General features: G+C 38.2%; 1 protein-coding gene across 1 annotated transcript in view; it reads left to right on the forward strand.

Annotated features, from left to right (window-relative positions):
• Positions 1–508: 508 nt before the first annotated feature.
• Positions 509–25322, forward strand: part of TRPM5 (transient receptor potential cation channel subfamily M member 5) — a 60719-nt gene continuing 35905 nt past the window's right edge. Inside the window, exons 1-10 of the mRNA XM_034416887.3 lie at positions 509–535; positions 15460–15530; positions 16551–16701; positions 17579–17759; positions 19889–20055; positions 20258–20429; positions 21648–21712; positions 22403–22594; positions 23475–23577; positions 24404–24522. Coding sequence (XP_034272778.2) covers positions 509–535; positions 15460–15530; positions 16551–16701; positions 17579–17759; positions 19889–20055; positions 20258–20429; positions 21648–21712; positions 22403–22594; positions 23475–23577; positions 24404–24522 — 1248 coding nt within the window. The remainder of the gene's footprint in view (positions 536–15459; positions 15531–16550; positions 16702–17578; positions 17760–19888; positions 20056–20257; positions 20430–21647; positions 21713–22402; positions 22595–23474; positions 23578–24403; positions 24523–25322) is intronic.

Below are 25322 nucleotides of genomic sequence, written 5' to 3' on the forward strand. Positions count from 1 at the left end.
GGCAATAAGCTGACTTTGTATAAATATACAAAAGTATGAAGGCTATTGCTTAGCGCATTGTAAGCCGCCCTGAGTCTCCGGAGAAGGGCAGCATATATTATCAAATTAAAAAAAAAATAAAAAAATAAACTCAAAGCTTGAAGGGCTGCCCATGGCCGTGAGAACTCAAGTTATTTCTCTTCAAAGCACTAGCAATTCAACTGCTTTTGATAATGGCAGTGAAACAGCTACTGATAGTAACCAAAAGTGGTTTTGGTTATCAGAAAGAAAGATTTGCCTATTTTTTGCATGTTCATTTATTTGTCTGTTCTCTGTACACCGTGAAACCAGTTATTTGATTAGATTCCTTTACCATAGGGACAGAGGCTGGCTATTTCTATCACCATCCCTGCCACAAGATCCAGAAGCAAAGCAAATTTGAATGAAGCAAGAACTGCCTCCTTCATGAGAGAAAAAGAAGAAAACAATTATGCTTTAATTATCCTGTGCAGCTGCAGCATTGCAAATCATGGCTACTGAAGAAGATTGTCAACAGGTAAGATAATTAAATATTTTTTTTCTGTCTTCAAGTTAGTGTTGACTCCAGGCAAGTGCCCATTCAAATACCTGCAATTTTCTTAGTAAGGTTTTACAGAAGCCTTTGCCTCCTTCCTAGGGCTGAGAGGAAGTGACTGGCTCAAAGTTACCTAGCTGACTTTGTTCCTAAGGCAGGACTAGAACCTGTGGTCTCCTGGCTTCTAGCTTGATGCTTTAACCACTACTGGCTCTCTAGTTTAAATATACAGAATTTAATTAGATTTTTTTTTAGCAATAGCTTTTTGGGGAATGGGCAAGAACTGACTAAAGCAGCATTTTATCACAATAAAAGTTGTATTTTTTTCTATATGCATCACAACATTGCATGCACACCCTGAAGGCACATAGCATGTAGTGTGAAGCCCTGAAGGGACATAGCATGTAGTGTGAGGCTTTTATCATTACAATAAAAGTAACAAAACCTCACAGATGTACTTAAGTTTTTATACTTATATTTAAGAAATATGACAAACATCTCATCATGTTAACAATTTTAATGAATTTACCAACCTAACTTCATATTTATCCCTTTTACAACTGTTCATAACATCTCTATTTCTATTCTAGCTATATGTTTGCTAAGAGCCTAAAATGACTTGATTGCACATAATCAATCCTTAAATTGTTGCATCTTGCTACACAAATGTAGAAATATTTAATACCATTGTGTAAGTCATAAGTAATAAAAGACACTAGACATGGAATACAGTTAACTTTTTGTGATAGCACTGTGAAAGCAGCAGTCTTCATAGACATTACACTGTAAATGATACATGACCTATATTTCAATATTATCTGTGATGGTGAGGGACTAATTTTATTTACTTATTTATTTATTAATTTTTTATGCCTAATTCTCACCCAATGGCATTATATAATAATGCTAAAGTCTCAGTGGATACCTGACCAATCTCTAAAAACAGAGACCTTAATACCCATTCATGTTTGTCTCCAAATGCTTTTCTGAAATAAATTTGTTAATTTCTGATTTGGGGTCCCCCCCCATTGTTTTTGGGGGGGAACATCCTCCCCATTGTTTTAGTTGATACATCTGGATTTCAGAATACTGCCTCATATGGTTCTGCTGTGGTTTGAATTGTATTCCAAACAAAGATCCTTTGCTTTACCTGGAACAGCTGACATCCTGAGATGATACCTTTAATACCATCGAACAATAACATCTGCCTATCCCAGGTCTTTGCAAAGGACTCAATAGGTGGATAAAAATGTCAAAGCCAGTCTGAACAACAGGCTGATTGTGCGCCAGACACAATAGTAATACCTACCCCATGGCCTCATGATTGATGGTTACTCATATCTAAATTTTGGATATTCATTTTGAATGTTAACTGTACTTCATTTAGCAATATAATCTATTAACATTTTATGGACATTAATCAACTAGAGTTTACTACAACAATCAACTATATTAAAATTAGTGAATATTTATGTCAGTGGCAGCTACGAAATCTATTCAGCGTACTTCTGTAAGTATTTCTATCCTACTTTTGAAGTAGAAGGCTTTGAGATTGCAATTTCCAAACCTGCTAAATAGGTCCATGCTAACTAATAGTAGCCTCTCAGGTATGGACATCAGAAAAAACACGTATTGTGATTTAAAAAATATGTAGGACAAGCAGGGATAAAATGGCAGCATGTTTATAGTCATGTGGCTTAGCATATTATGTGAATACAGTCATATTCTCTCAGTTTGTTCCTCTTTTGATATTTCCTGGTAAGAAGGAAAAATTCTAAAAACACAGAAGGTTTAGACCAATGGTGCTGAAACTATTTTATCATGAAAAATACTAGATAATTTACAGGTTGTTTTTTTTTTTTTTTTGCTTGTTTGGTAACCTCTATCCAGAATCCTTAATGGGTTTACATTGTAATTTTGATGAAATTGTAATGTTCAAATGTCATGCAACATTCAGAGTAATGCATTTATGCCATATAGATAAGATATTAATGTTTTAATAAGCTACATTAAAAACTGATGTTGGAACTGACTGGAAAATGAAGTAAGAGATATGGGTAGTAAAGTATGAGATACAGTTTAAACTAAGGCCTTCAGATTGTTTGAAATGCTTCAAGAAAGTAGTCAAATTTAAGAGTTTCCAATTTTTAATATTAAGGAAATATAATCTGATTACATACGAGACATAACAACAAGCATTATAACAAACAATTTCTGTTAAAAATCTCTTGTTTTTTATTCTCCTATTTGTCATTCTTAATAAAAGAATTTGTGCACACTTTAGATAATTTACTTCTTTGAAAGAACATCTGGAGTTGAGTTACTTTAAAAAGTGGCTCATAGTAGTTTATATTGTCCTGGATAGTTAAAGTTCATTTAATAGGAAAGCAATGCAAATGAATAGAAAGCAAACACAAATAACCTCAATAAATATGGGGCAATGTAATTGCGCCATGGAATTAAAGTGCAATAACCTACTAACTGTTGCAAACTAGTCTAACAAGCTGGCATCAACTGGAAAACAGAACAACTCACACCGCCTACATGTGAGAACATGACTCAACCTAAGCAGACCCAACCATGACCTCAATCAGTCTTCATGTGATTTGTTCATTATCATTTTGAAATAGGTCATTTGGCAGTACCGATCAGGTAAATAGTAAATAAAAATGTTAATAAAGCCAAATTTATTATCTCTCTTTATGTGTGATACCTTGTTACCTTGTTTTCCCGAAAATAAGTCCCAACCAGAAAATAAGTCCTAGCATGATTTTTCAGGATGCTCATAATATAAGCCCTATCCCCAAAATAAGCCCCAGTTAAGATTGTCAGCCAGGTGGATGCATTTAGTACTCTATTTCCCCCAAAATAAGACCTGACCAGAAAATAAACCCTAATGCATCTTTTGGAGCAAAAATTAATATAAAACCCAGTCTTATTTTCAGGGAAACATGGTATTTTTATTTAATTTCCAGCTGGAGTTCAGGAGAGACCTAACTTTGCATCCTGCTTTAAGTAATAATACTACTCTAACATATCTCAAGGCTTCCTTGTTTTATTTCACTCATTCATTGGCATCCTTCAGTCTCAAGAGACTATGGTATCGTGCTCTGAAAAGAGGTCCTAAAACAGCATCTAGTGTGACTAAAAAAGGACAATTTGAGAGTGGCAATCCCTTCCACACTGAGGGCAGATACATTCTGTCCCTTGCCCAGCCCCCAGATTTCGCTGGTTCCGGGACTGCCTCTTTGCCTCAGCCTGCTGAACAAGTGTCTCTTCGAATTGGAGAAGGCCATGCTGTGTCTTTAGCCTCCAAGCTGAACGATCGGAGGTCAAGGTTTCCCAGTTGTTAATGTCCATTCCCAGGGCCTTTAGGTCCCCCTTGCAGATATCCTTATATCGCAGCTGTGGTCTCCCTCTGAGGCGCTTTCCCTGCACTAATTCTCCATACAGGAGATCTTTCAGAATCTGACCATCAGCCATTCTCACGACATCCCCCAGCCAGCGTGGAAGTCACTGTTTCAATAGTGTATACATGCTAGAAATTCCAGCACATTCCAAGACTGCGCTATTTGGAACTTTGTTCTGCCAGGTGATGCCAAGAATTCGTCAGAGACAAAGCATATGAAAGGTGTTCAACTTTCTTTTCTGCCGTGCGTAGAGTCACGGCAGTACAAGACTCATTGCAGTACAAGAGTGTGCTCTTGTACTGCAGTGTTTTATTTAGTTCCTTCACATTTATTCTATGTTCTAAATACTATAGAGGCTTGTTGTGCCCTGCATGTATTTAGCTCAATAATAGCAACCAATCCACAAGCCCTTGTGTATTGTGTATATAATTAAGCTGATTCAGAGAGAGGATAAAGGCTTCCATTTTGAATGGACTAGCTGTTCAAAATCAGTACCACAAGTTCATATGGGCTGAAACTAGCTAGCTCTGTTTATTAGAGTAACAAAGAAGTATTACAGAATTAGTCTTTCAATTTGTTCTGGGCACAAGATATAAAGCTAATTTCCAATTGAAAAATTATGGGACTTTAAATACAGCCAACCTTGTTTTTTTTTTCCAATACTTTTTCAAACTTTCTAACAAATATCCAAGATAGGTGAAAAATGAAACCAGCCTTAAATGTTGCCCTTTTCATAACTCCACCTAAACAATCCCATGTTTTGTTAGTTGTCCATGAAATTAATTTGGCCCAAATTGTTTTGTTGTAGCTAGCAGAATGGAAGTTCAATGCCGGTTAGCTTCTAAACCCTAATTGAAACAAGAATTCCTCTGGCATTTCAGTGCAAGTACCAAGCCTGAACTCCATTCTCCCATCACATTTCAAAAGCTCCATGTGAAGAGCAGCTATTTTCCAAACTAATGTTTACCACATTCCTTTGCCCTTGTTTGGAAACTCTGTACTCTGGATCTTGAGCGAAGACTATTCATTCTCACTTAGAATTCTGCAAGGCAGTCAGTGGGCCATCAGCAGCTTGGCTGGGCCCTCTCAGCAGTGATGGAGAAGCAGAATATTTTCTGATACTCCTGAGAAGAACAAGGACCAGGGCCAGCCAAGCCCTCACAGATAGTCCTGGCTATCTGTTTCACTAGGGAAAAATGTGGGCATGATTTTTTTAAAAAAAAATATTTTATGTTTGCATACCTAGGTGTGGAGTAAAAATATCCCAATGCAAATACTGTAAACCCACTTGGCCTTGTCATTTCTAAGAGCAGCAACTCAACACCGTATACAAAAGGTTGCTATTTGACTATTGTTGTTTTAGCACAACAATGTGCTTAGATCCTGAACTCTACAGCACAAAAGAAGAATATGGAAGTGTGGGTCACCTGACTAAATGTTAAAAGAGTGAGGAAACTGAAAATGGAGAAGATGTAGAAGTTGGACAATTGAACAATACAAAACTAGAGATATTTATATAACCAGTGAAAATTAATGTCTGTGGCCTTGTGCAAACATGTTGGGTTTGGCGAATTTAACTTTCTTTTTCCCTCTTTTTTCCTCCCAAGAGCTAGTATTTTTTTTCTATTACACTTCCCTTCAATATTTCATTTGCACATATTTTTCCTTCTCAGCCCTGTTTATTCCTGTTTTTCAGTTATCAGCCACAGCCTCTGAATTTTTAAATTCTTTCACATTTGGTTTTATTCAAGTTCCTTCCCTCATCTTCTTCCTTTTTCTTAGCAGCATCCCATTTTTCTCTTATTGGATCTTGGCTCAGGCTTTTCTTTTTGATGATTTAACATTTGCTTTATATACAGGTGTTGTATTTTTGTGAGCAGCCCCATGCTGCCGCAATCCTTTCCTCTGTAATTCAGTTACTGAAGAGTTTGTGATAATGCCTTAGAAAAGCTCATCACAGATTGTCACCCAGAGAACATGGAATGAGACATGGAATGAGCCGCGGTGGCGCAATGGTTAGACTGCAATACTGCAAGCTACTTCTGCTGATCACTGGCTGCCAGCAGTTTGGCAGATCGAATCTCACCAGGCTCAAGGTTGACTCAGCCTTCCATCCTTCCAAGGTGGGTAAAATGAGGACCCAGATTGTTGGGGGCAATATGCTGACTCTATAAACTGCTTAGAGAGGGCTGTAAAGCACTGTGAAGCAGTATATAAGTCTAAGTGCTATTGCTATCAAGTCAGACTCAGTTCAATGGAAATTCAACTTTAGGCTGAAAGCAGTGGTGAAATCTAAAATTTGTTACTACCGGTTCTGTGGGCGTGGCTTGGGGGGGGTAATGTGCCTGGGTGGGCATGGCCATTTTTTTTTTTACTTTTAAAACCATTTTTTCTACAACCTCTTCGGCGAAGAGGTTGTAAAAAAATGCTTTCAAAAGGCTCTGACGATCCCAGCTGTGTTGCCTGATCGGCAGAGCCTTTTTTTCTTTTAAATACCTCTAACGATCAGGCAACTCAGCTTGGATCATCAGAGGCTTTTAAAAGAAAAAAAGCCGCTGGTGATTAGGAAACTCAGCTTGGATCATCAGAGGCATTTAAAAGAAAAAAAGGGTTTTTTTCCTTTTAAAAGCCTCTGCTGATCAGGCAACTCAGCTTGCATCGTCAGAGGCATTTAAAAGAAAAAAAAACCTCTGGCGATCAGGCAACTCAGCTTGGATCGTCAGAGGCATTTAAAAGAAAAAAACTCTTTTTTTTTCTTTTAAATGCCTCTGACGATCCAAGCTGAGCCGTGCGATCATCAGAGGCTTTTTTTTTTTACTTTTAAAAGCATTTTTTCGGCCGAAGAGGTTGTAGAAAAAATGCTTTTAAAAGTTAAAAAAAAGCCTCTGATGATTGTGCAGCTCAGCTGGGCATGCGGGGGGGGGGCAGGGATTTTTGCTATCGGTTCTCCGAACCACCCGCCTCCATCGCTACTGGATCGAGTGATCTGGTCCAAACCGGAAGCATTTCACCCCTGTCTGAAAGCCTTACTGGTAACAAGCACCAAGCTGAATTTTCCCTGGAAGAACTGCTTTGTCATTTTGGATCCAGGGAGGTATTGTGGTTTGCAGAACTCTTTACAGTTTTGGCTGATTTCACAACAATGACTGCTTCTAAATAACATTGCAATAAAAAAGTGTTATACTACAGGTAGTCCTTGACTTACAACCACGGTTGAGCCCCAAATTTCTGTTGACAAGCAAGACAGTTGTTAACTGAGTTTTGCCCCATTTTACAAACTGTCTTGTTAAGTGAATTGGTGCAGTTGCTAAGGTAGTAACATGGCCGTTAAGTGAATCTGGCTTCCCCATTGATTTTGCTTGTAGAAGGTTTCAAAAGGTGATCACATGATCCTGCAAAGTCATGAATAGGAACCAGTTGCCAAGCACCCAAATTTTGATCACGTGACCTGAGAATCATAAGTATGAAAAATGTTCATAAATCACTTTTTCAGTGTTGTAACTTTGAATGGTCATTAAATGAATGGCTGTAACTACTACCTGTACTTAAACATTTGCCTCTCGATCCAGTTCAGTAGGCTGGTTTTTTGTTTTAAAACCAATAAGAACCTGGGACCCAAATATGTGAAAGAATGCCTTTCCTTATAATATTTTAACTGTGCATGTAAGATCTGCAAGGACGGCTCTTCTTAAAGCACACACCGACTCCTTTGAATAAAAACAACCACCGCCTGTGCTATAGGGCCTAACTAATGAATAATAATGATAGCATGAATTTTGCCTGTAGGTCATTAACTTCTATAAAATACTTTCACTTGGGATGTTTGAAAAATGGATGTGAGGACCGGGAAGAGAAAGATAAATACAATGAACCTGGAGAGCTATAGAGATATATTTCATAAGCAAGCCTGAAGAGGAAGTATATACAAATGAAATACTCTTTTGCATAAAGAAGAAAGACTGTGTACATTGAAATGATTAACCTTGTTTGGGCAGCTTCCTCTGCTTTGTTTTTAAAATGGGGGGAAATCATTGAAATCTGAGTCCTTTTGCATACCAGCGCTTACAGTAAAAGCTGATTATACTGTAGATAAAGATATTATATATATATATATTTATATATATATATATATGTATGTATGTATGTATGTATGTATGTATGTATGTATGTGTGTATGTATATATATAGACATTGCACTAACTGAAGTTCATTGTCCCAGCTTGGTTGATTGGCATGAACAGAGGGACACAGTTGATATCTTTCACAGGCTAAGGGCCCCATCCAGGAGAATATAGAAAACACTGCAAATCATGATCTATTTATTTATTTTTGTGGCATGTAGGATGACTGAAGTTTTAGATGTTTTTATTCAATTGTATATAGCCTTTTATTCTTTTCTATCTATCTGTTGGAATGTAATTATGAAAAAGAGCTCAGAATTTTGTTCATTCATCAGAAAGATAAGTTTCTGAAAACAGGAAAGAACCTCATTTGTTGTGATAAGAGAAACCAATAATAACAAGTAACAGGTTCAAAAGTGAGATAGGTCTGCGGAGGAAAGAAATCTTGAAAAAAAAATCCTAATGCATCCCTATGGGCTCAAAGAGTTGCTGAATGTTAGAAGTCCTATCAGCCAACTTCATCTATCTCTTGCAAGAATTTTTCAGCTATTGGTTCCCCAGCTCCCTGCTTGAAGTCTCCAACAGGAGTGTTACGTCCTTATAAGGACATCTGCCAAGGGATTGGTTACTTCCACCGGCGGGAAGTTTGTCATTGGCCAGCTGGCTGGCCCGAGCAGAATATAAGGAGGCTCGGGAGCCACTGCCAGCAGTCTGTTTTTACTATTCTAATAAAGTGTTGAACGGACCAGAGCTGAGTCGCGTTTCTTTCTGGCGCCGATCTAACATGGAGAATGCCCATTCTTTTTTTTTTTTAATTTGATTTATATGCCGCCCTTCTCCGGAGACTCAGGGCGGCTTACAATGTGCTCAGCAATTGACTCAGTGATGCCCACATATGTGGTTGGAGAGTCAAAATGGCCAAAATAGTGATGGAACCTCACTAGAACTGGCTGTGAAAGCTCAGACTTAAAAGTCCTCAGGAAGATTATCATTCTATGAGTTTCCAACTCTGTGAATCTCTAACTTTCTTCACACTTGACTTAGTTAGCAGTTTGCTTCTTTAACAGCCCAGCCATGACAAGGTTCCACATATCCAATGAAAATGAAAGCTCTTTGGACATATTATTTCTTAAAATAGTCACACATTTCCTTCAATAACTTAGGAAAGGTTAACAATATTAAAGTTTGAATTGTGCACATATTCAGTCAATCATTAATTCTACTCACCCACCCTCATCAAAGGTTGCTCATCTGAAGTTCTTCCAATTGTGAGAATAAGAAAGATCCCACAATAATTTCCAACAACCTGGCACCCAAAAAACTTTTCAGGTCTTATCTGCAACTAAAATACAATACTTTCCTAGGAACTAAAATTCATAGACTTAGGCAGCAGACATTTTTGAAAATATTTGAAAGCTTTACAATTTTCAAGTATACTTCTTGAGGTATGATGGTTAGAAGTTAGTGAAACAAGGTGAAAGGAAAGAGAAAAAATGTGGCCATTCTGTCTCCCTCACATCCTGGATATAAATTGTTTCAACTTCTACCCTCAAAACGATGCTATAGAGCACCGCACATCAGAACAACTAGACACAAGGACAGTTTTTTCCTGAATGCCATCACTCTGCTTAACAATTAATTCCCACAACACTGTCAAATAATTTACTAAGACTGTATAACTATTATTCTTCTCTTCCTTACTAGTATCTATCTCTTCCCACTTATTACAACATTACCATGTTGCTTGCATCTTCCAATTTATATTGTTTTTATTTGTTTCCTAGTATGATTTGATAGCTTATTAGTAACCTTGACTATCACTAAGTGTTGTATCTTTTTATTCTTGATGAATGTATTTTATTCTCCTTATGTACACTGAGAGCATATGCACCAAAGACAAATTCCTTTTGTGTCCAATCACACTTGGCCAATAAAAAATTATATTCTATTCTAAAAACCATGAGATAGGGGACCTAACAAGAAAGCCAGTTCCCTTTGGTTAGTGCCTACTAGTCTTAGAAGTGGCTCACAAGTTCTATTTGGGTGAATATAAGAAGCAGAGGTGACCTCACAGCCCCCATGGTGTATTGGGAGACACTAAATATGAATATGGGTTTAGGGTTCTTTTTATGAAAATTAATATTAGTATGAAAGTAGTTCTAAAAGCAACTCATAGCAGAGTAACAAAGTGAAACGAGGAGCTCTCTCACTGCACTTCACAGATTCACCCTCTACAAGCAGTTGATTTAAAACTATTTTTAAAGCCACATTTAATGCTTATCTGAATATTACCTAACGAGGGCTGTGTGGGGGCATGTAATGAAGTGGGATCTCTCCAGCAGGTTCTGACCAGTTCTGGGGAACCGGTAGCAGAAATTTTGAGTAGTTCAGAGAACCAGTAAATACCACTTCTGACTGTCCCTGCCCCCATCTATTCTCTGCCTTCCGAGTCCCAGATGATCAGGAGGAAATGAGGATTTTGCAGTATCCTTCCCCTGGAGTGGGGAGGGAATGGAGATTTTACAGTATCCTTCTCCTGGAGTGGGGTGGGAATGGAGATTTTATAGTATCCTTCCCCTGCCATGCCCACCAAGCCATGCCACTCCCACCAAGCCACACCCACAGAACTGGTAGTAAAAAAATTTGAAACCCACCACTGGATCTCTCCCCCTTTACAACCCTGTTGTACTAGCGCTTGTGAATTGCTCTTTGGACTGGCAATCAGGTATGCTGAACTCTTGAATCAATTATGAATCAATTGCAAGCCCAATGTTCGATCCATAGGGAGATGGGGAGGGGATGCAGTTGTAATAGATACTATGTCCTGAGTTTAGCAGTATTCCAGATTAGCACCAGACCTTGTCCGGTAATGCTAAAACTATGCTGAATACATTTGAACAAAGTATATGCAAAAAAGAGCAAGTTTTGAGAAATCGCTAAACTCACCTGCCTAGCCATCCATCAAAATTCTATCAGTCTTGCTGCATCCTACCTTAAAGAGAGTTGATATTTTTCCACTTGTTGCTGAGATGTAGTGGAAGGGCATACAAAGCCATGGGAACTCAGCAATCACTTTCTTTAACTTCTTCTGCATTAAAACTGTTAGGAACAACAACATTTCCCTGATCCTGTTAACTGAGGCAAAATAGGATTTAGAAATCAAGGCAGTACAATTTACATTGCCATAGTTTTCTTGCTGACTTAAGAAAAGGGGAAATAAATATAAATGCAGCCACCAGAAAAAGCATTTTTTAATAAGTTAAACAGAAAGTAATTTACTTTCCATTTATCGACTTATTATCAGCACCTGACCAGGTGCTGTTCTATGCTGCCACCTATTATCTGTTCTTGAATATTGCAGTACACCACATGAAAAGTGAAAACAACAGTGTTAATATTGAGATTGCTCCTGTGAGCTGCATCTTCTCACAAAGCTGTGTTTTTTTGAGTGGAAAATAGGTATTTGTGGAACATAAGTTCTATATTATGAACTGTACCATACATATAATTTATAGGGCTAAAGACTTTGCTTTGGATATAAGATGGTAAATCAACATTTAGATTCAGGTCCCGAGGAGAGTGGTTTTTCCTTTCTCTTAAATCAACATGCTAACATGAACATTGCTTGGAAAAAGGTAACATATTTATTATTTTTATTTTATTTATTTTTTTAGATTTTTATACCGCCCCCTCTCCCGAAGGACTCGGGGCGGTGCACAGCCAAAGTTAAAAACATACAATATAAACAATTAAAATACGTTTAAAACAGAATTAAATCTAAGATGGCTCCCCAATTTAAAATGCCTTACCCATACCCCTATAAAAAGACAAATTTAAAATTTAAAAATTTAAAATTTCCACATTTAAAAAGGGGGAAGATTTAGGCCAGGCCAGCTTGATAAAATAGAAAAGTCTTAAGTGCGCGGCGGAAGGTGCGCAGATCCGGGATCCTACGTATCTCCGGGGGGAGCTCGTTCCAAATCGTAGGTGCCCCCACAGAGAAGGCTCTCCCCCTAGGGGCCGACAGCCGACATTGTTTGGCCGACGGCACCCGGAGGAGCCCCTCTCTATGGGAGCGTACTGGCCGGTGGGAGGCTATTGGTGGTAGCAGGCGGTCCCGTAAATAACCAGGTCCTAAGCCATGGAGCGCTTTAAAGGTGATAACCAGAACCTTGAAGCGCACTCGGAAGACCACCGGGAGCCAGTGCAGCTCGCGCAGGAGAGGTGTCACATGGGAACTCCAAGTCGCTCCCATCACCACCCGCGCGGCCGCACTCTGCGCCAGTTGGAGCCTCCGAGTGCACCTCAAGGGGAGCCCCATGTAGAGAGCATTGCAGTAATCCAGACGAGAAGTAACGAGGGCATGAGTGACTGTGTGTAGGGAGTCCCGATCTAGATAGGGACGCAACTGGCGGATCAGGCGAACCTGATGAAAAATCCTCCCGGACACGGCCGTCACATGCTCTTCTAACGACAGCCGTGAATCCAGGAGGACGCCCAAGTTGCGAGCCCTATCCGTGGGGGCCAATGATTCGCCCCCAATAGTCAGCGATGGCATTAGCTGACTATATCGGGACGTCGGAAACCACAGCCACTCGGTCTTGGATGGGTTGAGCCTGAGCCTGTTCCTCCCCATCCAGATCCGTACGGCCTCCAGGCACTGGGACATCACTTCAAGGGCATCGTTGGGGTGATCCGGGGTGGAGATGTACAGCTGGGTGTCGTCAGCGTACTGATGGTACTCCACCCCAAAACCACGGATGATCTCGCCCAGCGGCTTTACATAAATGTTGAACAAAAGGGGCGAGAGGACCGATCCCTGCGGCACCCCACATATGAGGGGCCTCGGGGTCGACCTCTGCCCCCCTGTCAACACAGACTGCGACCGGTCGGAGAGAAAGGAGGAGAACCACCTTAGTACGGTGCCTCCCACCCCCAACTCTTCCAACCGGTGCAGCATGATACCATGGTCGATGGTATCAAAAGCCGCTGAGAGATCTAACAGGACCAGGACAGAGGAACAACCCCTGTCCCGAGCCCTCCAGAGATCATCAACCAACGCGACCAATGCCGTTTCCGTGCTGTAACCAGGCCTGAAACCCGACTGGAACGGATCCAGATACGACGCTTCATCCAGGTACTGGGGAAGCTGTCCCGCAACCACACTCTCAACAACCTTCGCCACAAAACGAAGGTTGGAGACTGGACGATAATTAGCCAATATTGCCGGGTCCAGGGAAGGCTTCTTGAGGAGGGGCCTCACCACCGCCTCCTTAATATTGACTTAGTGGAAAATCCTGCTTCATTTTTTTGGCCCTGATTTTGGCTTGTATCTCACAATGTTCATTTGTGATTTGCTTTGCTTTGAATCATATGATTATTTATCACTGAAGCCTAGTCAGATCATGGGTTAAATATAGGCAAGGATTATGGCATGCTCTCAACAGCTATCAGTTTAAAAGAAAACCAACACAAGGACAAGAACAACAAAAATCTCCTTCAAAGGCCAACTTATAAACCTGCCTGCCAAGAATGCTAGTGTCACTTTACTTACGTCTTTCAGAAATGTTTAACTAGTTATTTGTGTAATCTCTAGTTCCCTACATCAAAAACCCTGCTGATTTATTTCTCCCTTGAGAGGAAAAATGTTTATGCAATCTACAAAAAAAAAATAAGGAACCATCAGTATGTGTTTAAATAAAGTTTGTGATTGAAATCCACCATCATTTGGTGCCATCTGTCATTTGTGCGGAATGCCAGGTTATTCCAATTTTACCTTTAATTAAAACTCAGTACAATACCTTACCCTACCCTTCCTACTTTTCAGAGCAATAAAAGAGTTCCAGGGTGCTTACTCATTTGGAAGGCAATCATTGGAATCGTAAGGTGTTTAGTTTATGGGACACATAAATAATTTAAAGGCATAATTTAAAAACTCCCCAGAAGACAGTGAAATCCGTTGCTTCAGTGTTGAAATTTCAGAGCCTCAATAGATGGCCACACTATTTATAAGTGTTTATATAATAAATCATCATCATAAGAATTAGTCATCTTCTTTGGCTTCTTCTAGCCTTCTTGGTTCATTTATCTGCAATTTACTTAAAACAACCATGTGGCTGGGAGTTATCCTCATAATTTTGGCTTCCTTTTCTTTCTTCTGTTCAGATCTTCAGTTTTACAAAATAACATTATAATTCTTAACCATTTTATAAGCATATGTTGCCCAAATAAAGAGGTGTTGGGGAGTGGGAGATGAAGAGATGAAAGGCTGAGAGTTAAATCAGATATTAAGTTGACACTTATGGAGCAATATTCATGCACATAGATTAAGTCAGCTGAACCTTTGATCAAGCTACTGACATTGTGTAGGTTAAAAAAAAGCAGCCAGATTCCTCCTTCTCAAGAGGTTGGATCCAAACAGTCTTTTATAAGACAGAGCCATGAAATCAATGGGACTTAAAAGAAAATACAGCAGTGTTAAAAGTACTTCCCATTGATTTCAGGGTATTTACATTAGGTTTAGTATGACTGAGCCAGGACGCAATTTATTAATGTATTTGGGTTCTCATGCACACAAATAAGAACAGAATGGGAGTTAAGATTCAACATTTTAATTTTCATAGGCCTAAATTAGTAACAATTAATAATGAATTAGGAAGCCAATGACCTTCCAGAAGTTACAGAGCCATCAACCATTGAGTGCCAGTGTGAATATTGGCGATACAGTTCAGTGACCTTTGGAGTGCCATGTTTGATGTTCATCCCAAAGGTGCTTTTTTCAAGAGGCAACTGGACTTTCTTTCTGTTTCTCATCCATGAGAAGCAAAATGTCTTCAAAGAAAAACCAGAAAGTCCAGTTGCCTCTTGAAAAAGCACTTTTGGGACAACCATGACCTGGATGACTGAGAATCTCCATAAACACTTGAAGTACATGATTATGTATGTATGTATGCATGCATGCATGTATAGATAAATGATAGGGAGAGAGAGAGATTTAGGAGTTGACAGACAGATTTAGGAATTGCCAATTACATATGCATGAGACTGCACATAGTAATTTTCACTCTGGGAATATATTTAACAAAAAGTGGATTCAAATTGCTATAATTAAATAATTGGAAAAATTCTCTCTCTTTCTATTTTGGTGTCATGAATCTTTACTGAAGATTAGCTATATACATTAGATCTCCAAACTTTTTTGGGTGTGGGGGGAAGGTATGAGAACCTACATGGAGAGGGAATTTGCTGCATGGAGAAAGAACTTATTCTGTTGCAGGTGTCCATTTCCCTGATAGCCAGATATTTTTTATATGGTGGAATAATAATTGCCAAAACATTTTAAGCTGCTACAACTTGATTTTTCTCTTTTCCCTAGATGTTTGTTTTCCAAACCCTTAAAGGAAGAGAAAGCATCTCAAATGAACAGTTGGTCTTGAGGAATAAAGAGTAAGTGTTTTTAAATGATTTGAGAGAAAATAATAATAAAGCAACACTGTTATAGTTCTGCACACATCAATACATACATGTATACATAATCTCTCTTGCAATTCCCTTTCAGAAACACTACAGTATACAAAATACAGAAAAGGGCTGTAAGGTACTGGAAGAAAGAAATTAAATGTAGAGTAGAAGAGGGGTTGGGGAAGGAAAGCTACAGTAAATGAAATTTAAATTAGTATAGTTCACTAACTACCTTGTACTTTTCTTTCGTTGTGTCACATCCGTCTCCCACCCACTATCACTGTGGCTTATAGAATCTGCAAATGGTCTTACTAGTTTACTGATGACCTCAATGAGCCCAGAGCTTGTTGATGTCTCTTTGGTGTTATTTTGTTCTTATTTTGGATAATACAAGAACTATAATAAAGAACACCCATTCATTCTTGACTCTATATCTTCTTGTATTACCTTGCACCTTTTTAAGGTACCCCATCCCTATTATCTTAAATTTATTGTTGTTTTTCTCTGGCAATAATCAGCTCTCACATAACAAAATAGCTGGAAACAAATTTCTCTCACATACATTTTAACTTCATTTACTCTTCTTATTTTTCAAGTTTCAATATTCTATACAGAATAATTGTCATCTGATGGATCAATAGCTACCAAGCTATTCATCATGGGTTGCTGCTCATCATGGGTTTGATTAACTGAGAATTTCTCATAATGCTTGGCAAGAGGAGAAGAAAGTACACTAGGTTACTAGCCTACAACTTGTGTCAATTGTGGCATTATCTACTTGTGATAAAATCAATATCATTTAGTTTTGCCAAATTTCAGCCAAGCTCAAATTTACCCTAAGCATCCTTATGCTATTCTATGCATGCTTAGATCAATAATCTAGAAACTTTGCAAGCCATTGCTATTGTTCCTACAATTACATTCACTAGAAAAATACTACTGAATTGAAAAAGTCCAGTTACAATTTGGTATAAAGTTGAGTAGTTCAACTCATTCTTTTTTCAGAGAATTGGGTCAGGACAATGTTTCTGCAGCACTCCGGAAGGAGAATACACAGAATGAAGTGTACAGTAATGAAGAAAAAGCAAGTAGAATGGAATTACCATATTGTATTGGAGAAATTGACTTCTTGGCTACCGGAAAGAAACAGGGAAAGGTACTACAAAACCTCTCAGCATGATCAATATTCAGTAGAATATTATTGTTATTCTATACTGTATTGTCACTGAATCTTTCTAAAAGAGATCCTTAAGCAATATTTTGTGTCAATGCTCATTCAGGGTGCTCTTTTTCATGGAAGAGACTGAGATTCAGTAGCAATATCAGAAAACAAAGGGAATCCCAAAGGTGCTTTTTCAAGAGGTAACTGGACTTCCTGGTTCTTCTCTGAAGAGCTAAAGAAGCTTTTTGGGTGAGAAGCAAAACATCAAAGAAAAAACAGGAAATCCAGTTGCCTCTTTAAAAAACTACTTTGGGACAACCATGACCTGGATGACTGCAAATCATTTTGAGGAAATTATTATCTTTGATGAAGGATCTAGGGGGACACTGATGAAAAAAATAATATGCTACTTGTAATATACTGTAATATGCTGTTTACAGATACAGATACTTGAATGCCTTCTTTAATCTGGTGTTTGATTCAGCTTGTGCTGGATTAGCTCCTGGAATTCCCAGTCACTGTGATCTCAGTCTTTGGCCTTGCAGTTGGGGAATTCTGGGAACTGAAAAGGCAACATACCTGGAAGCCATCAGAATGGTTTCTACAGAGTCTTCCATTTTTCAAAGGGGTAGATACACCCCTTTGACGTAAATACACAGCACTGTTGTTCCCAAGTTGTTCTTATTTAAAATAGTCCTTTGTGTTCTTTCCTACTCTCACAGTCATGATAACAAAATATTAGAAGCTAACCCCATAAAAAATGCCCATTACCCACTAGTAACATTTACATGTGAGACAGACCGGCTTCTGGTTTCTACAACCCTATTGTTTTTTCATGTGTTTTGTCTGAATGTCCTTTTCTTGATTATAGTTTCTTAAGGTTCCGTGTGCCATCCATCCTGGAGTTATATTTGACCTCATGAGTAACAAGTGGAACCTTCCTGCTCCCAATCTGGTTGTCTCTTTTGTTGGAGAAGAAGAACACTTTCAGGTGAAACCTGGGTTACGTGATACATTGAGGAAAGGATTGGTTAAGGCTGCCCAAAGCACAGGTGTGTTTTGTTTTGTTTTGTTCCTGAAAAAAAACAGCATTATCTTTAATCACCTTGTTCAATAAGACTCTAAAGGACCAAATTTCCAAAAGACTTTATGTTAGGATATGGTTTGAGCCTAACAAGTTGTCCAGGCAATATATGTGTTCTGTGACTTTAATATGAATATGTATTGTGTGACTTTAAAGTTTTACTGCTGATTCATTGTAATGCTGAGTCATGCTGTAATTAGATAATCACTAGTTGTAAAGGTATTTAAGAAAGGTACTGTAAAGTATTCAGTTGATGATAAACTACCACAGTGTGTGGAGTTGCTACCATTGTGCTATCATCGTTGGATGGATCTGCTACCATCGTGGTTTGTGAACCAGAGTGAGTTTGTTATTCTAACCAACTACTGTTTGTGTGGTAAGAAGAGATTTTTGTATCACTGGACTGATTTAACTGGCAAAGACTTGGATTGATTTAAAGACTATGAGATTGTTTTTTCACTATAAAGTAAACTTTTGATAAACCAGTTTGCACATCTCTTATTCATTGCTCTCAGCAACGTTTCTCTGTGCGCTACACTCTGCTGGTTGGTAACACAACAACAATATCCTTAACATTTTATATATTAAAATATACCGAGAATCTTAAAACGTTTCAGCTTTTGTTGATTCAATTGGCTAAATTTTCTGAGAAGACTCAATCCTATTAGAAATTGGTTTATTTCACTTAGAAGTCTTTTAATTTCTTCTAAAAAGAGCATGAAAAGATCCAAGCAGAGTTACCTTTATAATCAGGTCACCATTTCCTAATCATCATATCTTGGATAGTAATGAAATCCTTGGGCACAAGTAAACAACCTTATTTTATCATTTTGTCCATGGTTTCACTCGGCTTCCTTCATTCAGTCCTCTGATCAGAGAATCCATATAATGACTTCTTAGTTGTCTCTCTCTTAGCTTCCCTAGTCTAAACTGACAAATATGTCCCTTATATCTGTGCTGCAATCCTCAACAGTCAGCTTTGCTACATTCAGGAAGGAAGTCTTCATTTCTCTTGCACATCTTTTTATGCTGCCTCTTTGATCATATAGGTCTGAAACTTGACAAAAGTTGTTTCCCAGCAAAGCAAATACTACTGCAATACATTTCATCACATTCTGTCTCAGAGCATTTACATGTTTACAGGTACTTTAAAAAAAGAGCTTAGTTCTAAGATCTGTGCATCAATTTCAATGAAATTTGGTACTCTTCATCCCCACATGAGAATTCATTCTCTGCAGAGAAAAATGGTGTGTAGCCTATAATGAAATGGGTATTTGTACATGCAAACACATGGGGATATGGTGGGTCAGTCCCTATGGCTCTATCAAACGGGGATCCCTAAACCACTATCTGTTATGGCAACCTCTCACCATCTTTGCTGTGTAGGTCTGACTTGTTGCTGCTGCTACAATCATTATTTATAGAAAAAAACCTGCTCTTTGCATCTTTATTCTGGAGGAGTAAGATGGAATTTCTTGCCCTTCTGTAGCTAACAGATATGTAATGGACTAAATTCTTCCCAGAAGATTCAAATTGCTTGTTATATATAGTAAAGTCAAGGAGGAGAGAGAGAGAGAGAGAGAGAGAGAGAGTCAGACAGACAGACAGAGACAGAGAGAGAGACAGAGACAGACAGAGAGAGAGAGACAGAGAGAGAGAGAGACAGAGAGAGAGAGAAAAAAGACAGAAAAAGAGCAAGAAAGACAGAGAGAGAGAAAGAAAGAAAGAGAGAGAGAGAGCAAAGAACAAGGCAGGATACCTAGAAACAAGTAGCTCATTTTTAGGTTCCCGGGCTTTATGATCTCAACATCTTAGCCAAGTTGTAAGGTTTAATTTTGATCGATTGACATCTGGGAGCATTGTCTCTCCTTACATAACCATTTTCAATTTTCCAGTGTTAATCTATGGGGGAATAGAATTGTTTCTCTGAATCTTGCTTTGGTTTGAATTAAACTAGGCTATCCCTAGAATGATCCATATTAGATGACGCTCTGCCCCAAGCTCTAGATTTAATCCCTGAACCTGGATTAGGCAATGCTACATGTCTTTAATTCTTAAGTTTATATAATATCAAGGCCGAAAAATAAATCATTTCAGGTGCCTGGATTTTTACAAGTGCTCTGCATGTTGGAATAACAAAACACATCGGGCAAGCAGTCCAAGATCATATGTTGACAAGTACTTCGTCTACAGTAAAAGTAATTGCAATAGGAATAACTTCCCTGGAGAAAATACAGCAGAGAGATCTTCTGGAAAATGTCAAGGTACCCTCTTTTCATTGGCAAAAATATGGAAAACATACATATAGAGGATACTTAAGAACATGTAATGTTCTGGGAACTTGCTAAGAAGTCTTGCATTTGATGAAAATGATTACATGCAACATATGATTGAATCGTATTAACCAGGCATGGTCCAGAATAATAATTTGCTTTTTTGTGAAAAGTGATGTCTTCTTTTTCATAGAATGACATTCTTATAAGCCACAAAACTGATTATAACATCCAAGGGCCTTTGTATTCCCTTGACAATCACCATTCCCATTTCATTTTGGTGGAAGAGAGTGAGCCAGATGGGACAACAAAACTGCAACTTAGCTTGGAGAAATATATTTCAGAGCAGCATACTAGCTATGGAGGTAAGAGGCCCATTCTCAAAGAAAAAAACAATAGTCAAGAAAGGTCCTTATTTGCCATTTGGGCACCATTTGGATGTCTGACATTTTCAGGGGGTTATTGTTGCTTAATGATGGGACAGAGTCAGATTTACTTTAATTAGAACATAATCATTGAAATCAGTAAGACAAATTCATAGATAATGCAAATTTGGCAGCTAATACTGTACCTGTGTAAGTTCTTTGGTTTAGAAAAATATGCAGTAACTCTGTGAGTGTGTGCTCATATGCTCCATAAGCATATAAATCTATGTGATTGTTTGCTCATAACAGAGAATGCAGTGATCCACATGCAAAATGTAACTGTTTTATATGTATGAAGAAGTTAGAGAGATAAGAAGGGAAACAAGAAGGGATGATATATACCAGTGATGGCTAACCTTTTTCGGACCGAGTGCCCAAAGTGCATATGTGTGCCCCGTGAACCCCCAAAATGCAATGCGCACGTGGCCCCCATGCATGCGGCCCATGCATGTGCATGCGGCCCACGCATGTGCTCCCATTTGCAGATGCGGTCCCCCACACATGCCCTATGCCCCACGTGTGCCCCTCTCCCTGTGCATACGCGGCAGAGACCCGAAGACCAGCTGGCCATTGGGAAGCACACGCGAATGTGTGCCGGAGATGAACTAGGGCAACGGCTCGCGTGCCTACAGAGAGGGTGCTACGTGCCACCTCTAGCACACATGCCATAGGTTCGCCATCATGGACATATACCGTATGTGGTAGCAGCAGAAGAAGCAAATGTTTGTATTAGACATTTCATAAAATGCCATTTCCTCTCGAAAGATGGTTTTCAACTAGTATTAGTTTCTTAATGAATTTGGTCTAAGCATCAGCACATGTTATCCTTGGGCATTGAATCTTAGATGAGCTCATCACTGGTCATGCTTGGATCCCCCCCTCTCTCTCCCTCACTCCCTCTCTTACCCCCTCTTCTCTCTCTCACACACACACATCTATCTCTCTTACTAAACCAAAGTCAACAAAATCCATTACAGCTTAAAGTGATGTGTGATCCCTACAAATATTGTTTAGTTCCTTCTGCTATTTTGTTGCATAGTCAAGTAGAGATGATATTGGGCATAAACTGATTAGAAACAAATAATCAGATGAATTAGTAAATATATATTTTGAATTTTGTGAGAGATTTATTACATATTTTATAATATATTAACTCAGGAACAGGTAGCATTGAAATTCCAGTTCTCTGTTTACTTGTGAATGGAAGACCTCACATTCTTGAGGTAAGACATGAAAATTTTGTTGTCATAAGAATTCTAACTATGCAAAGATTCTGGTGCTGGGCAAGAAACAGAGGATTCTTAAGCATAGGGGCCTATGTGGATGAACTACTTAAAAATAAAACATATAATATACAGTAGTTGCATAATTCCTGGATAAAGTCCAGACAGAACTTCACAAAACAAGAGACCAGAACATTTTTCAGTTCCTTATTTAGTTAAGTGAAATAATGGGAAGAGGAAGAAATAAGGTTGGTTATGTTGATCAAGATGACTGTCTAGAAGCTGTCTAAATATGAAGTATGGGAAATGTTATATAGACTTAATAATATTAAGCATTAGCACAGGGTGTCTACGGGTACCAAGTTTTTTTCAGGGATTATCATTGGAATCCCTTCTTTTTCTTTTAAAGTTTATTTAATTTAAAAAGTTTAAATTTAAAAAGTTTTAAAGTTTATTTAAACTTCATTTAATGTTTGATCTGATCTTCATTGATTGTTTGCCATTGACTTCAGTGGAATTTTGAAAAACTTCCAGTCTAGCCTGCAGCTCTGCAATTCCCTAGTCTCCCTTCCAAATTCCTGGCCAGATCAGCCCCTGCTGCAATCTGACTGGGTTTGATATAAATTCCACTGAATTCAATGAATAGAACTGTATACAATTTTGTGACCCTATTTGTTTTTATTTCAATAGCGAATTTTCAGGGGATTGAAAAATTCTATCCCTTGCCTTATTTTGGCTGGATCTGGTGGTGTAGCTGATATCTTAGCTGCACTGATGAGTGAGCCACACTTAATTGTGCCACAGGTAGTAGAAAAACAATTAAAACAGAAGTTCCCCACAGAGCATTTCACTTGGAATGAAACTGTTCATTGGACTGAAATGGTAAGTTAATTTCTTAATGCATTAAAGGACTGTAAAAATATTTTGGGAATACCTCCATTTCTTCTATGTCTTCTGTCTATCTCAAATCTATACCCTCTCCCCTAAACATATGACTTTTCAAGACAAACATATGACTTTTCAAGATAAAAAACAAACATGCCCAAGACATTATATTTTAGGAAATATACAGATTATAAAAGATATCAATAAAACTATCCTATAAAGGTAAAATTTAATAGCCTTAAAAGAACATAAGGTAAAATGCTGCTGACTATCAATACCCTGAAAATAAATGAAAAAGAAAAATTGGGGTCCCTCTATGACCTTCCACTGTGCCATAGGGGAGGGTCCGGGGGCCATGTCACAGCCCATCCCTTTGTTGTGCTGCCTCCACAGCCTCCAAAAATCACATGAGAATGAGGCATACTTTAGAGAGTAGTTGTTGTCAGGTATTTGTGAACATTGGCATGTCAACCCAAATGTTCTGGTGTGTCACCTTTGACAGACATTTCATAAGTTCACCATCACTCATGTAGGCAGTCCATCAGGCAACTTAACCCCATTATCAATTTGCCCATCTAACTGACTGCAGACTAACTGCTTATCTCCCACAAGCATCTGAGCAACAGCTTTCTGAACTAGATTTAAAGGCAGCTCTAAGCAGAACATATTAAAAGAGTCTAATTTTGGAAGTAATTATAGTAAACTTCAAAGAGTTTGGTTCATTTACATACCCTGAGTATTTCCAGACAAGGCTAGTATTTATTCTTCTTTTAAGTAGGCCCAGGGACCATGGCTTGCCTCTCATAACCCTTGGCATGGAATATCATCAAAGCATGAATAATCCGTAATTTTAACTGTTGTCTACTTAACCCTTTAGATCCAAAGTATTATCACCCAGGAGCAGCTTCTAACAATGCATTACTTTGAGCAAGAAGGTTCCGAAGAATTGGATACAGTTATTTTGAAAGCCCTGGTTAAAGGTAACCTACTTTTAATCAATGCTCTTTGTTTGTTAAAACACAAACCAAAATCTCACTTGCTTGATGTACAGACTTTTTTTTAACCTTAAACATAATCCGAATAGCGAATCACACAAGATAAAAATCCATCGATTTCACAAACCAATTCCAATTTAAGCTTCAAAAATATTAAGCTACTATTTTAAAAATAATCAATTGCAAATCAAAGGCTGGCTGAGATCGGAAAGTGACATAACCATTTTTATATTCATGAGCCATGATTGATTAATTGATTATGTGCCATCAAGTCTCTGCATGCTTCCATGTAGTGGTTAATTATCTGACTGTCTATTATATCATGTCTTTTTGTTGCACCATCATAAAAATATTGTTGGACAACATGTGCTACATATTCATACTTGGAACTGGAAAAAGGCACATGCTCACATCTGGTTCTGGTTTTTTTTTAAAGGATAACCTTTTTTCTGTATAATCACATCTGTAATATATAAATCATCCACATAGAACAAGAAGGTTGAAATTCAAAAATGCACAATTCTAGCTGAACATCTTTACATATTAACAGATTGCTTCTCTAGTTTAATTATATCACCACTTTTTCTGAGAGAATTAAACACCTACCTAATTCTGCCCCATGAAGGACACCTGAAACAGTACACAAACCAAAACAAATCAGATAAAAATGTGTAACACAATGTAGATTTGAAGCACATTATTTCCTTGAAAAGATTGTGGTTACAAAGTTGTGTATGCTTACTTGGCAGTAATTTATGACCTCTGAGTAAACCTCCACTGTGAATTTATTCTTATTTGATGTTTGTGACAGCTTGTAAGAGTCATAGTCAGGAAGCCCAAGAATATCTGGATGAACTCAAGCTGGCTGTGGCCTGGAATAGAGTGGACATCGCTAAAAGTGAAATATTCAATGGAGATGTGGAGTGGAAGGTAGATCCTTCTTTTTAAAACATATCTTTCAATTATTTATAAAGTTTCAGCAAGATAGAGCTATTATGTGCTTCCAAATTTTGAACTGGGAATCTATGAACTGGTCCACCTACACTTTAATGTCTTTGATATCCGTTGAGAAATTCTCTGTGATGGCTCTAATGCATTTTGCTAGATATACTAATTCAGGGGTCCCCAATCCCCGGTCCGTGGATCAACACTGGATTGCGGCATGCCAGAAACCAGGTTGCACAAACAAGCGAAGCCCCATCCATGGGATGCAGTCAGCACATGAAACCATACCCCCTTCAGTCCATCCTCTCTCCACGGTACGAGTCCCTGGTGCCTAAAAGGTTGGGGGCCACTGTACTAATTGATACATATTGTGGTATTTCATCCAGGAGGTACAGGTTACTCCATATAGTTGATGTAATCCTCTACTTAATCATTTGTGGGGGAATGTGTTTATTTATAAATTTTAATTTATTTTAATACATTTTAATTTATTTTTAATAAATTTATTTTACTAGAAGAGTACTCAAATCCTCTGCTCGAAATAAAATTCCCTATACCACCAGGCTTGAAATTTTAGGCATAGTCTCGAACTATGCCGTCTACGTTCCAACCTAAGCTTAGTTCATAAGATTATTTACCAAAATGTCCTACCTATAAATGAGTACTTTAATTTCAACCGCAATAACACAAGGGCTATCAATAATTTCAAACTCAATGTAATTTGCTCTAATCTTGATTGTAGGAAATATGACTTCTGCAATAGAATAGTAAATGTCTGGAACTCT

Source organism: Pantherophis guttatus, chromosome 1 (genome assembly GCF_059756535.1).
Source record: "Pantherophis guttatus breed Tessera chromosome 1, ASM5975653v1, whole genome shotgun sequence".
NCBI classification, from domain to species: Eukaryota; Metazoa; Chordata; class Lepidosauria; order Squamata; family Colubridae; genus Pantherophis; species Pantherophis guttatus.